The 15,404-nt window shown below is 41.0% G+C and overlaps 1 protein-coding gene across 8 annotated transcripts in view; it reads left to right on the top strand.

Annotated features, from left to right (window-relative positions):
* The window catches only part of Scn8a (sodium voltage-gated channel alpha subunit 8), a 183,788-nt gene that overhangs the window by 158,227 nt on the left and 10,157 nt on the right, over positions 1–15,404 (top strand). For all 8 annotated transcript variants that reach the window (XM_074083415.1, XM_074083417.1, XM_074083419.1 and 5 more), the window contains 5 exons: positions 3,926–4,210; positions 6,289–6,342; positions 6,875–7,012; positions 8,000–8,104; positions 11,494–11,764. In XM_074083415.1, coding sequence (XP_073939516.1) covers positions 3,926–4,210; positions 6,289–6,342; positions 6,875–7,012; positions 8,000–8,104; positions 11,494–11,764 — 853 coding nt within the window. The remainder of the gene's footprint in view (positions 1–3,925; positions 4,211–6,288; positions 6,343–6,874; positions 7,013–7,999; positions 8,105–11,493; positions 11,765–15,404) is intronic.

Below are 15,404 nucleotides of genomic sequence, written 5' to 3' on the forward strand. Positions count from 1 at the left end.
AGAGATTGAATTGGGCTAAGCTTATAGGGAGTTAGAACTAGGTACATATTTTTATTTAAATGTCATTTTTCTTTGGGGTGTGGGTTTGGGTTCTTCTGTCTGCCAACACTTTTGAGACTACCATTAGAAACTTTTAAGAAAACTTGCCGGGCACTGGTGGCTCACACCTATAATCCTAGCTACTCAGGAGGCAGAGATCAGGAGGATTGTGGTTCAAGGCCAGCCCAGGCAAAAAACAAGATCCTATCTCAAAGATACCCAACAAACACACACACACACACACACACACACACACACACACACACACACGCACGCACATGTGCGCAAGTTGGCAGAGTGGCTCAAATGGTAGAGCACTTGCCTAGCAAATGTGAGGCCCTGAATTCAAACTCCAGGACCACCAAAGAAAAGAAACCTTCATGAACTGAATACCATCCATGCAGATGGGCCAACTGTCACTGTGCTGCTCCAATTCTAGGCTCAACCCTTCATTGGAAGGGAGCATATCACCCTAGCCTGTCCTGGGATACTCACTTCAGTCTCCTCTCCTTCCTCAAACCAAAGACCAGAAAATTGAAACACTACTGATACTGGCAAAGGAAAACTTAATGTAGTTCTTCGCTTTTCTCTCCTTCATAGTAATCTTTATTTAAAGATTTTGCTGTGCTATTAAATTTTTGAGGGTATATAACAGTAATGCTATGAAACATGCATGCGTTTTTGTTGTCAGTACATAGTCCATTAAAGCCATGTTCCCTCTGCCAGATATTAAAAGCTATTTGACAGATCATATAGTATTTAATGAACATAGTAATACTATAAAGAAGATAATCTGTAAGAATCAGTATCCACTGGAATTTTCTCTTGAATTAAGTGAGATTTATATCACTAAGTATATAGGAGTGATAAGATTTATATCACTCCTTTGGAAAAAGTAGCTTTTTTCAGATTGCTGGAACCTAACTTTGAGTTATATTTCTGTACTGCATCTAGTCTTAACAGTAGCAGATTTATTTAATCATGATTAAAGACAGTGAAAAATAACTTGAGTAGCAGAGAATAGGAGATCTAATTGACTACCAATGGAAACTTAAATTGTCATTTATAACATATCTTTAGTGTGAGATTCAAAAATAAGAAGCAAGGTCTCTTGCCCTTTTGGTTGCTGAGAAGAACTGCACAATGACAGTTAAACAATTTCTATTTAACATACTAGCTCAACAGCTAATGTTCATAGCAAAAAAGAATTACTAGTAAATTCCATCAACTCTATTTACTTTTATTCATGAAACTAAGGTAAGAAGTTTTTCCTTAGTTTTGATTAATAAATGAAAATACATTTGCATCTAACAAATTTTGTAAGATTTTTATGTAATATTAGCTCAGTACTTTTGTCCCCTGAGCCCTTATGATTACATATGAATACAAAATTTCAAAGAAATTATGTAGTGTAGATAATTATTCTTCCCTGCTATAAATATTATCCATATTTTGCTAAAACACAGGAACACCATGTAAGACAGATTAGACTGGCTTAGAAGAGAAGCTTACCATCGTTCTCTGTATAGTGAAGGGTTCCTGGAAGCAGGCGGTAGGTTCTGAATTGAGATAAAAACCACCATTCCTAGGTTTCTGTGTTTGGGGACCACTTCCCTAGTTCACATTGGCAATGGCCTGATAGGTTTTGGTCTCTCACCTAAGCTCTGCTGCAAGATGCTGTCACATAGACTTGAGCTTCTGAATCTTCACATAACCTACTCTCATTGTTTAAGAAATAATTCTTCCATTTGTGGATCATCCTCCTTTTGCCTGTTCTTTTGCACATTTCATTGCATTTTGGTGTTCCCAACAAAGGGTGAACAATTCTAAAATGAGGAGGTAAAATTCAAATCTGATTAATTGACAAATTTGTAAACATAAATACATAAAAATCAGTGGCATTCTCCAAAATAACATTGAAGGTTTTCAGATTTCAGGTATTCTGGCTTTCCTTGCTCAAAGTGATACACATTTTATACTAGTGACAGGGATATCCAATCTCAAAGAGATTTCTTGGTCTAAGAATTAAGAAATAATTCCTCTCTATCTAAAGACCTTCATATATGAATTGGAGAATCACAATATGAGTATTTTAATATGAAAAGAAGAGTGGCTCCCTATCCTTCTTTTAGGTAGGACAGGACAGGTAGCTCTTCTCAGCCACATGTTCTGATGAGTGAATGCAGTTCTAAGGCAAAAATCCAAAGATAAGGAAATAAACCTAGCGCAATTAAAGCTCAAGAGCCAGAGCTGCCCCCTGGTGGTCCTTGTACAGTACAACCTTCCACCTTGTCCATGCTGTGCCAATTGATAGCAAGTCCTCTGACCTGCACTGAAAAACTAATACAGGGACACGGTAATACTTTTGTCACCTCCTCCAAACAAAACATTAGGGGAAGACAGACTTTGTATATATACAGTATCTTTATTCTTAGCTCCATTAATCTTCCTCAAATACCAGAAAAAGGAAGAAATATCTTCCCATTTTATTAAGACCTTTCTGAGCTTTAACAGCCCTACTTAAGACAACAGCAAATGAGACTCAGGGAAGAAATGAAACCAGCCTTGTTTTCTGTCCCACCACCTGAAATTTTGCTTTTGTTAGCACTTGAATTCCTCTACTGAAAACAACTACAACAGCAGAGGTGTTTAGCTATTCTGACCTCTAATGTAAAGCAAAATACAGATTAAAAACAACCCCAGACACTTCTATTCCTAAGGGGTTTTTTCCCTTTGCTTTTTTTTTTTTTAACATTCCTGAACTTACTGTTGTCCGTGATTTTTAACAGTATGTCAATTTTTGAGTTTCAAGAGCAGTGATCTAACTAAAAATCCTCCCCCAAAAAAATCCTTAACTAACCTGGGTGCTTGCTAGTGGTTCACGCCTGTAATCCTAGCTACTTGGGAGGCTGAGATAGGGAGGATCACAGTTGAAGCCAGCCCAGGCAAATAATCCATTAGACACCCCCCCATCTCCAAAATAACCAGAGCAAAATTGACTAGAGGTGTGACTAAAGTGGTAGAGCACCTGCTTTGTAAGCACTAAGCCCTGTACTCAAACCCCAGTTCACCAAAAAAAAAAAAAAAATCCTTAAGTAGTTTGATTTCTAATACATTGTGAAGAATCCAGTCAAGCCTTAGACTAATAGAGACATAAGCATTAGCCAAGCCAGGGGGCAGCCCTTAGGTTGAGAAACCTACAAAGGCCAAAAAAAAAAAAAAAAAAAAAAACTGAAGAAGAGTAATGAACCTGGAGTGAAAAGCACATCTGTTCAGATTTTATTTTATACTGTTTGGTAGAGGGAATATAGCTTTTTTTCTTTCTTGAGCCTGCAAAATATGCATGCTCAGCTATTGCCTGAAATAAGATAACTGGCCTTGCATAGTTATAAAAGAGACGTTATGTACCATTGAGTGCTTCACTGCTAACCCAAAGGGCAGCTCTCTGTGATTTTGAACAATCATGCCTTGTTTTTCAGAGGGGGAATGTCTGTTGAAAGGCGACTAGTGAGCTTGCAATTGCTCAGATTTTCCCATGGGGGCATATTTTATGAGTTGAAGAAGAGGGAGAGTGGACTAAGAAATCATTTTTTTGGCCCCAAGTTGGTGCCCAGAAAAGAACAGAGTCAACTTGGGCAGAGAAGTTTGTGTTAGTTGAAACAAAGTTTAAAGTTGTAATTTATTAAAATTCCCCCAAAATATAGTTCATGGACTTAGATATTTGAGGTCCTACTTACGGATCTGTCCAGTTACTCTAATTCCAAAGAGAACATAATGTTTTTATAGCAGAACATGCCACACAAATGTCATTCCCCTCCTGAAAATCAAAAGAATGTGCCTCCCCGACTTCCTCCCAACACTCAGCAACTTCCCCCTTCCAATGCAGGTGGTGGTGAATGCCTTGGTGGGCGCCATCCCCTCCATCATGAATGTGCTGCTGGTGTGTCTCATCTTCTGGCTGATTTTCAGCATCATGGGCGTTAACCTATTTGCGGGAAAGTACCACTACTGCTTTAATGAGACTTCTGAAATCCGGTTTGAAATTGAAATTGTCAACAACAAAACTGAGTGTGAAAAGCTCATGGAGGGCAACAATACAGAGATCAGATGGAAGAATGTGAAGATCAACTTCGACAACGTTGGGGCAGGATATCTGGCCCTTCTTCAAGTAGTAAGTGTTTCAGTCCTGGGAACTTTAGGTGGCTAGCAGAAATCCCATGTGGTTCCTTCTCAACTCTGTTTCCAGAATCAGGATCATGCTCAGTGGGTCCATGAGAACAATGTCACTTCCCAAACCAGTTTCAGGGAGACCTTTCCTGTATAGCTCTGACTTCTACAAGATCCCAATCAAGGAGAATCTCCTGTGCTCAGAGGCAGAGTTCTGCTCAGCAGTAAAGAAAGATTACTGTGGCATGAGAAGGTGTTAGATCATTTTCTCTACCCAAATTAGACTGTAGTTAAAGAAAAAGAAATCAAGAAGCTAAGTACATGGACAGAAAAGTCAATTTTGATGGAGCAGAAACATCTGATAGAGCAGCTATGCTAAAGTTTACTGAAGAATATGGTAGTGCCACGATGCTGCCACTCCTGGCAGCTCAGCCCCAGAGAAAGGTCTCAAGTTATGTGTCATGTTAAGGAAGGATTTATTTTAGTTACATTTATAAGTCTCTTTTGCCTAACTTCATTCTATCATGCCTAGTTTTCTTTTCCTCTCGCCAGCTTTTAGCATGTTTGATAAGAACGATAGGGTACTATGAAAGCTCCCGCACTTTGGGAGCAGACAGGTGTGGATTTGAGCCATACTCTGATATTTATTGGATATATAACTTAAGACAAATTACTCAACTTCTCTGACCATTTGTTTCTTCATCTATTAAATGTAGAGAGTAATACGTTGTATGGTTAGAGAATTTGTGAATTTTAAAAAACTTAGCACAATGCCTAGCACATACCAGTGTTTAATTAGTGGTAATTGTTTTTATGTATTTTCATTACTGGTTTTTTTTTTTTTCTTGGTGGAACTAGGGTTTGAACTCAGGGCTTTACGCTTGCAAAACAGGCACTCACTCTACCACCTAAGCCACACCTCTAATCCATTTTGCCCTGGTTATTTTGGAGATGGGATCTCATGAACTACTTGTCAGAGCTGACCTCAAACCTTAACCCTCCCAATTTCAGCCTCCCAAGTAGCTAGGATTATAGGTGTGAGCCCCCAGCGCCCAGCTTTGTCACTGTTAGTACCATGCCTGCATCGTTCAGTTCTTGGAAGTATTAAATGCAATAATTCAGGTGAAGCTCTCAATCTAAGCTGACACATAGTAAGCACTCGCTTTAGATAGCAGTAAAAGGCAAAGTAAATGGAATGAGCAATATTTTATCCCACCCCAAAGATCTTTTGCTTTTCTATCCCAGTTTAAGATTGGACCTGCTTGGGATAGGGGTATAGCTCAGTGGCAGAATGTTTACCTAGCATGCATGAGTGGGTTTGATCCCCAATACCACAAAAAAAAAAAATCTGAATTTGAGCAGCTCTAGAAAACCAGTGCATGACAACCAGCCAGTCGGACACTGTGTTCAAAGTTCCTGCCATATGCAAGGCACTATATTTGGCAGTGGGGCCATCAGATGAATAAGACTGATTTTCCCATACCCTAAAAAAGCCTAGAATCAGGTCAAGCAAATAAAACATGGAGAGTATTAAATTGGCTATCCATATTTGTTTCCAAAATCATGCTAGCTAAGTAGACTGAAGTAGAACCAGGAAGGAATTGCCAAGGACAAAGCCAGTATTGCCATTCCCATAGGCTATACATGGATATATTAGTAGAGGACAAGTTCTAACCCTGTTTGTTTCTTTTTTAATGCAGCCAAGTATTTCAGACCTCCATAGGTTATTTAACAACTTTTTTAAATGGCTCCTCTGTGGAGATCTAAGTTCCAGTTAGAGCCTTCAGTAGATTCGCTCTTAAATGTGCATTTGCCCTCCTCTTAGGCAGCCTTCTCAACCATTTTGAGAGCTTATGTGAAAGTATTGATCCAGTTACCATGGTCAACATATTTCTTTGCCAAACGTTGATGTTATTTCCAGAGACTTATTCAAAGCACCCTTGGGACATGTATTAACAATAGAAAATCCTATATCCATGTGAGACTGTACTCAGACTCCCTGTCCTCACTAAACCTGAGCCTGGCCTAGATCCCCATCCATTCCCTAACAGGCACAGTCTAATGACTGACTCTGTTTGCCAGGCAACCTTCAAAGGCTGGATGGACATCATGTATGCAGCTGTAGATTCCCGAAAGGTAAGGACCTACATGGTGAAACGCAACCTTAGATGGTTAGGAAACAAGCAACACGGAGAGTCTATCAAGAAAGGAAAGGGGAGGGAGAATGGAAGAGGTAAATTTCTCCTTGGATATTAGTTTCTTGCTGTGTTGACTATGGATCATTTCCTCTTGGCGAGTCCTCAGTCTAACATTGGCTCCAGATGATTAGACAGTTGATATGCACTCTCCCATGGAGCTGTCTACTCCTCATTCCCACTTCAAAATAAAAGTGTGGCCCCCAGTAGATAGTCACCCACCACCCTCCCCCCGCCACCTTGCTTTGTGATTAGCCTGTTCTCCACTTAAGTTCCAGTAGTAATATGTCCTCTCAGGCAGGAGCTGCTAGTGTGGAGGAAGAGGCAAGCAGAAAGAATCTTAAGCTTCCACCCCCAGCTTGTCCAGCAGCTCAGATGGGAAGAATTATAGCTGGTGGCTTTGGCATGTCACAATCACTCATCCAATCCCAAACCTAGGAACTGACTCTTGTCTTTTCTCCTGTCCTTGCCAGCCTGATGAGCAGCCTAAGTATGAGGACAACATCTACATGTACATCTACTTTGTCATCTTCATCATCTTCGGCTCCTTCTTCACCCTGAACCTGTTCATTGGTGTCATCATTGACAACTTCAATCAACAAAAGAAAAAGATAGGTCTCCTCTCCTCAGTGCCAGTGGTCCAAGATTAACCCAAATGAGAGGCACCTGTCCCTGTCTCTAGAGAGAAAATGCCTCTCTTTCTCTAAAATCCAAACTTGTCACCTTACTGTGGCACTGGCCTCACTGAACATTAGCCCCTACCAACTTTCTATTCAGGGTTGGATTTTGCAGAGTATGGTTTACCACATTTACTAACAGTCTTTTATTCTTGAAACCTACTACTAGCATGGGCCTCCCACCAGGGGAGATAGGGACAAAATAGAAAGACAATAGCTATAGGAAGAAGCAGAGATTACCCAGACTTTTGATCCTCCATGGTTATCCCTGTTCACCACTAGCATTGGAATTGAGAGGCCACCTTGGGAAAGTTCACTTCCTTGCTTGTCCCAGCTGGCAAGATTACTCTTGTTATTCATTTTGTAAGTCAAGCCTGTCCCAGCAAACTCCAGGAAACTCCAAACTGCCTTCTTGCACCAGAATTTCCAAATTTTGATTATCATCTGAAGTGAAGGGGTCATTAGCTAGGACTTAAAAGTCCTTTTACTTTAAAATGCTTTTTCTAGGGTTGGGGGTGTGGCTCAAGTGCTAGAGTGCTTACCTAGCAAGTGCAAGGCCCTGAGTTCAAAAATAAGTAAAATTTTTTCCACGGTTTTATCAGGAAATCAAAATATTATGAGACTGTGAGACATGAATGTCTTCTGAGTCTTTGCTCTAAAGTTTACTTCTTCTGAGAATCTGTCCTTGGATAGTCCCTTTGCTTCCTATCTGGCTTGGCAAATCTTAAAAGTCCCCAGCTGACTCTTTGAATTAGAGAAGTTATCTCAGCTGTAACTCACTGTGAGATAGCTGTTATCCATAACTCCCTTTCAGAGGTCAGTTTAGCTAAGTTTCCTCAGTTGTCAGTGTTTAAATGTAGGTCTCCAGCCTTACCATTCAGATCCAGTTGTAATTGCTGCCCTCTTTTTTTCCTTCTTTACTTTGGAGGTCAGGACATCTTCATGACAGAGGAACAGAAAAAGTACTACAATGCCATGAAAAAGCTGGGCTCAAAGAAACCACAGAAACCCATTCCCCGCCCCTTGGTGAGTACACTGTGCAAGCTGAAGGCATGCTGAGCACTGTTTAGAAAATCCACTGCTAGGATTATTGCAAAGGAAGGGAAATGGTGATTGGTGAGTTGCCTGGTGCCTGCTCATTCTCTTCTAGCTGCCCCATCAAAAAGATTTGAGTAAGGGGCTGGTTAAGTGGCTCAAGTGGTAGAGTGCCTGCCTGGCAAGCATGAGGCCCTGAGTTCACACCCCAGTAATGCCAAAAAAAAAAAAAAAAAAAACCCTGAATAAGACAGCAAAACAGCAGGGATTAAGGTCTGGAGTGGTTTTTACATTAGTGCTTGACTGGTGCTATGAGCTATTCTTGCTAAGTAGCAGAGAATTGGCACACTCACCATAATGACTCTGGCCCAGGTACAGAGATGTTTTAAGAAAAAACTAAAAATTAATAAAGGATAATGAATGAAAGCCAGTCCCTTTCCTCCCAGTTCAAGATCGGATTTAGTAGCTAAGCATGCATATGATCCCAGCACTCGGGAGGTTGAAGTAGGAGGATCATGAATTTGAGGCCAGCCTGGGCTACATATCCAGACCCTGTCTTTAAAAAAAAAAAAGAATAGGATTTGGTCATTATTCTCTCAGCTTCTGTGCTCAACAGTCTGTCTTTGCAGGATGTGGCTAGAAGCTAAAATGATGCTTTTGTCAAAGGAGAAGAAAGTAAAAGCAGGAGAGTCTTAATTTCTGATATCCTCTCTTGAACTGAACCTTTGATAAGACAGATTTAGGGCTGAGATTCTGCCCCGCCCGCCACTGGGGAGCCTTGCCTTGTCTCAGAGAAACAAGCTGAATGGGATATAATTCCCCAAAGCCTCAAAATCCCTTCTTCTGTAACCTTCATTTAGAGCAACTTTTAAAAACATAAAAACAAGTCAGGTGCCAGTGGCTCACTCTAATCCTAGCTACTTGGGAGGCTGAGATAGGGAGGATTGCAATTTAAGGCCAGCCCAGGCAAACAGTCACAACACCCCATCTCCAAAATAATAAAAATGGACTGGAGGCGTGACTCAAGCAGTAGAGCACCTGCTTTATGAGCACCTACCCTGCACTCGAGAAGCCCTGAGTTCAAACTCTAGTCCCGCAAAAAAACAACAGCAAAAACCCTAAAACACAACAACAGCAGAACCTCTGAAATCAAAGATTTCCTGGCAATCTTATTTGTAGAAAAGTAAACTCCTTTGTTTGAACCAAGAGCTGGCATCCTAGAGCTTGTTCCTCATCAACCTTGTGTCTGCTCCTGACATGCCCATGGCACAGCTGCTGAGGGAAAAGAAGCCCCTGAGGTTTGCACAACAGTTTGAATCCCAGACCACCAAGTTAAAGTAATCCTGAAAATAAGTACCAACCCAAGTGCCTATGTACTTAAAAAAATAATAATTAGAGCTGGAGGCTCAAGCAGTAGTGTGAAGCCCTGAGTTCAAACTCCTGTACCACCAAAAATAAAATAAAAATAAATAAATCAGGGTGCATTAGTCAGACTTAACATTGCTGTGACAAAATGTCTTAACAAAACAACTTTAAGGGAGGAAGGATTTATTTTGACTCATGATTTCAGCTTATCATGGTGGAACAAAGTTTGTCACCTCATGGCAGCCAGGAAACAGAGAAAGAGAATGCCTGTATTAGGGAACTTTCTTCTTCTTCCCCTTTTATTCCATCAGGGGTCCCCAGCCTATAGGATGTTGCCATCCATATTTGGGGTGGTTCTTCCCCCCTTAATTAATCCTTTCTGGTAGAAACACCCGAGGTGCTCTTTGCTAATTTCCTAGGCACTTCTCAGTCTAATCAAGTTGACAACCCAGATTAACCATCCCACAGGGAAATCTTCAGAAAAGATAGTTTTTAGATTTCCTTGATATTAAGACTTTTCACCTTGTGATAGAAGTGGGACTAAAGTGGCAGGAGAATTGCAAGTTCCAGTGAGAACCTGTCTTGAAATCTCAAAAAAAAAAAAAAAGAGGTGGGGACTAATAGGAATGGAAAAGGATTAACATTTTCGAAGTTCTGATCCATGCTTTGCACATGGGAACCTGAGTGTACTTTCTTCCACATTAAAATATAAAAACTTAGCTAGACACCAATGGCTCATGCCTGTAATCCTAGCTACTAGGACAGCAGAGATCAGAAGGCTCATAGTTTGAAGCCAGCCCAGACAAATACTTCATGAGATCCTGTCTCAAAAATACCCAGCAAACAAAAGGGCTGGCGGAGTTGCTCAAGTGACAGAGCACCTACTTAGCAAGCATGAGTACTGAGTTCAACCCCAGTACTGCCAAAAAAAAATTTTATACACAACTATCATAGTGTTTACAATATGATAGGGGGGGACAGAATAAATAAGCAAATAGCTATAATAAAATGTAGGAAATTGTGAGGGAAAGTAACTAGAAGGCCACGACACAGAAAAATAGAGAGTTGTGGAGGTAGCTCTATTTTAATAGTCAGAGAAAGCCTCATCAAGTCTCCTTAAGTGGATGAGAAGGAGCCCAAGAGCTGGGGAAAGAGGTTCTCTGAAAAGCAAAGGAGACCCTAGAAGCAGGAAAGGTTAGTGTGGCTAGGAGGCAACAAGCTGTAGAAGGGACTTATGATGAGCAGATCTGGATCTGAAGGCCTCTCAGCCAGGTTAGCAATAGCAATTTTGGTGTGAGCCCAGTGAGAAGCTTTGAAAAGTTCTAAGTGGGAGATGATCTGTTTATGTTTCTGTATAGTCACACTTGTTGCTGTGTGGGGACTGTGCTGGATGAAGGTAGGAGAGGAAGCAAGGAGACCAGTTAAGAGACTTAGAGAAGTGCAGATGAGCCATGAGAGTAGCTTAGTAGGGTCACTGGAAATGGAATGAAGCAAGTGAGTTCAAGTTATATTTTTGGAATAAGAACCAACAGACTTTGATCAGGTGGGGGATAAGGGATAAGAAAGAGGCAGGGATGACCCTCAGCTTTCTGGCTAGAGTCTGGATGAATAATTGAAAGATACAAGCTGAGTGAGGACTCAGTTCTGCTTTGGACATGGTAAGTTTGGGATGCTTATGAATCATCAAGAAGAGATGGTGAATGAGAAGTGTGAGGGTATAGTATCATGTAAGCTGTAGAGACAGATAGGCTGTCTTAGTTGCAAGTGTCAAAAAAAGGAGAAGTGGCTAGCAATTTGGACTAAAATGGGCTGCCAGGGAGGAAGACCTGCAGACATATGTGACATCATGTGCTCAAGAGAGAAGAGTGACAACTTAAGGAAACGCTGAGTGAGGCAGTCCTCCTGATATTGTCTCTGTTCGTGTTTCCGGCAGCAGCAAGTGCTGCGGCTCCCACAGGTCTGCTAGAAAAGGCTTTCATGAATCCTGTTGTATTTTTCCTTCCCTCCCTCCCCAGAACAAAATCCAAGGAATCATTTTTGATTTTGTCACTCAACAAGCCTTTGACATTGTTATCATGATGCTCATCTGCCTTAACATGGTGACAATGATGGTGGAGACAGACACTCAGAGCAAGCAAATGGAGAACATTCTCTACTGGATTAATCTGGTCTTCGTCATCTTCTTCACCTGTGAGTGTGTGCTCAAAATGTTTGCCTTGAGGCACTACTACTTCACCATTGGCTGGAACATCTTTGACTTCGTGGTGGTCATCCTCTCCATTGTGGGTGAGTGGAGTGGGGCTGGGTGGGGGTTGCTGACTGGTATTGAGGATAAGATACTGGGGGAAGGCAGGAGTTACCCAGTCTGAGGTACAAGCAGGTTATCCCTAGTAGCTTGACCCCATACATACTCTTCAGTTTTCTCAAGGGCCTTCATGGCAGGTTGTGTGGTCAGTGAGTTCCTTCTGAGTGTTCCAAGTGATCTTAGATTGTAAATGCCATGAGTCAGGGGAAAAACATAACATTTCATGCTTGCTTGCAAAGAGCTTCAGTCTAACAGAGAAGGTAAAAGAAAGTTATCATTAATAAATGTGGCTATAGTAGAAGTGTGAAATGAGATTGTAAAGGTGGATGTTCATGAAGTTGTCTAGGAAGTCCTAGTGGCAATGATCATGGTGGTGGTGCTGCTGCTGCTGGCCAGGCTTCTTGCTAAGGTTTTTTCTGTGGGCCAGGTGCAGCTTGAGAGCTCTCCACCCGTGCCATCCCATTGGCTCCTTAGAATAGCACAGACAGGCATTTCTGTATCGTCACTGTGTAGATATCCAAGGTCACTCAACTAGCAGGTGGCAGAAGCAAAACTCAAAAATGGTCTCAAAGACCATGTTATTCTTCAAATTAAAATGATAGCAGGGGTGCTGTCCTGGTCAGTGGGCAGAAGGAAGTGCTAGCCTATTCACTGCCCTCCCAAACATGTTCTTGCCTTCTTAAAAGGCATCCCACATGGTATGAAACTGCCTAGGTTCCAGGTAAGGTTGGCTGACTCACTCCAGAAGAGCCAGTGTTTAAGACCACAGCAACAAGCCCCAGGGTTCTGGTGGCTGTACTGAGTTTAGGGAGGTGGTAGTTGTGGATATCAGAAGCCAGCTGGCCTCCCCTTCGCCTGTGCCATTCTCTGGCTCTGTCCTCCAGGGAAGCAGGTCCAAAAGTATGTTGACATACTTTTCTTCCCAAGAACGAAATCACTTCAGGTGAACTGTATAAGGAATTGCTCTTTGGAGGGTCATGGTGCACATTACTGAAATCTTGGAAGTCCTAAAGTAAAGAATTCTGCTTTCCATACCATCCCACTTTTATTAAACCACAGCACCCTTTGTTCAAGTAGTAATGGGAGCTCACATTTTAAAGCTCACATTTTAATAGAACATCCAACAACCATGAGCTGGTCACCATTCTGAGTGCTTTACATGTGTTGATTCATGTGCTAATCTTCAGAGCAAATCTCTGTCATGAGCAACTGAGGCCCTGAGAGATTCCTGAGACATGCAGTAGGTAGGCAAGTAAATGGGGGTTCAAACCTAGGCACTGGCCTCAAGTCCATACTCCTAACTTCCCACAGAACACACTGGACAGTGCTGCCCCAGTCTACTGTTCTTGAACTTTTCTGCTCACCCATCATTGAGTGGGATAAAAAATCCATAGACCAACTCATGTTCCTATACAAATATCATCCCTTAAAGTAGAGTAAGAACAATGATGCTTCTGATGATTAGGATTTTTATCAAGAATTAATTCGTTCAGAAACAAAAAATACAGAAGTAATCTTTCTAAAGTATAAGGTAGGTAAACTAGCCATGGAACTACCTAGAGTGGTTCTAGATTGTTGTCTGCCCATTTCTCTGTGGTTTCTCTCTTCGTCTGTCATGGTTCAGTGGAAACAGATATACAGTCATCCTTCAAAACCTTAGTCAAGTGCTGACGTGATAGAGCACCTGCCTAGCAAGCACAGGGCCCTGAATTCAAATCCCAGTATTGCAGGGAAAAAAAAGAAGAAAAGAAACAAAACCCTACTTGGGCATCATCAGCTCTGTGAAGCCTGATTTGCCCACCATGTGGAATGCGCTATTATGTACAATCCTTGTTATAGTACCTGACTTCTTACAGTCACTGGTTTTGACTTAATTGAGAAGTAAAAAGAATATCATCTTGGGTCATGGCTGAGATAAAGGTTTTTCTGGAAAGCACGACTTCCTCCTTTCTGAACTTACTACCTCTCTCCCTTTCCTGGCTTCACACTTTCAAATGAAAGATTCTATAGCCTTCTGCAACTAACTGGCCCAGTGTTTATGAATTCTTGTGGTTAAGCAATCCTTTCGTATTTCGGTTAAATGCTTCATGTCAGTTGAAGTTATTGTCTCATTGAGGAGTGGATGTCAAAAGGAGGCACTGAATGAGAACACACCCATGCTTCCCTTTCCTTCTCATTCCCCAGCCTTCTCTTCCTTCCGTGGCCCTTCATTGGGCTCCCCTTATTATTCTTTACCTGTAAATACATGTGATCTGGGTTGAGAGCTACCACAGATGGAAATAAATAGAAAAGGGCCTCTAATTTGTACATTTCACCTTCTACATCTGTATCCAGCTAATGCCATGACATTTTTCCTTGCTGAAACTGCTTTCTGATTTATGACTCACAGCCCAACATCTAGAAGCTCTAAATTGAAAACCACTCCTTTAACTTTCTAGGGTAGTTTGCTAGAGTGGAGAGATGGGATAATGGACAACAATGTTTTTTCAGAGCTAAGAAAATGATACTTTGAGTAGAGAGTAACCTCAGCTTAGGTACACACAATCAAACCGTCAAACAACTAAGACAACTAAATGACAGGAATCACCACATACCTATCAGTACTAACACTTAATGTTAACAGACTTAATTCACCCATCAAAAGGCACCATTTGACGAAATGGATTAAAAAGGAAGATCCAACAATTTGTTGCTTACAGGAGACCCATCTCACTGACAGAAATAAGCATAGGCTTAGGATGAAAGGCTGGAAGAAGATTTACCAAGCCAATGGCCCCCAAAAACAGGCAGGAGTAGCAATACTTATCTCTGACAAAGTAGACTTCAAACCTACATTGATCAAACGAGATAAAGAAGGACATTCCATACTAATAAAAGGGGAAATAGACCAAAAGGAAATAACAGTTATCAACCTATATGCACCCAGTGTCAACGCACCCAATTTCATCAAACATACCCTGAAAGACCTAAAAGCATATATTAACTCTAACACAGTGGTTGTGGGAGACTTTAACACCCCATTATCATCAATAGATAGGTCATCCAAACAAAATATCATTAAACAAATCCAAGATCTAAAATATACAATAGATCAAATGGACCTACTTGATGTCTACAGAACATTTCATCCAACTTCTACACAATATACATACATTCTTCTCAGCAGCCATGGAACCTTCTCCAAAATAGATCATATCCTAGGGCACAAAGCAAGCCTCAGCAAATATAAGAAAATAGAAATTATACCACGCATACTATCTGATCATAATGCAATAAAACTAGAACTCAACAACAAAAGTAAAGACAAAAAACATGCAAACAGCTGGAAACTAAATAACTCATTACTTAAGGAACAATGGGTCATTGATGAAATAAAAGAGGAAATTAAAAAGTTCCTGGAAGTCAATGAAAACACAACCTACTGGAACCTATGAGACACAGCAAAGGCAGTCCTGAGAGGAAAGTTTATAGCCATGAGTGCATATATTAAAAAGACTGAAAGATCCCAAATCAATGACCTAATGATACATCTCAAACTCCTAGAAAAACAAGAACAAGCAAATCCCAAAACAAATAGAAGGAGAGAAATAACAAAACTAAGAGCTGAAATCAACAAAATAG

This window comes from Castor canadensis, chromosome 8, assembly GCF_047511655.1.
Source record: "Castor canadensis chromosome 8, mCasCan1.hap1v2, whole genome shotgun sequence".
In the NCBI taxonomy this organism is placed as follows: domain Eukaryota; kingdom Metazoa; phylum Chordata; class Mammalia; order Rodentia; family Castoridae; genus Castor; species Castor canadensis.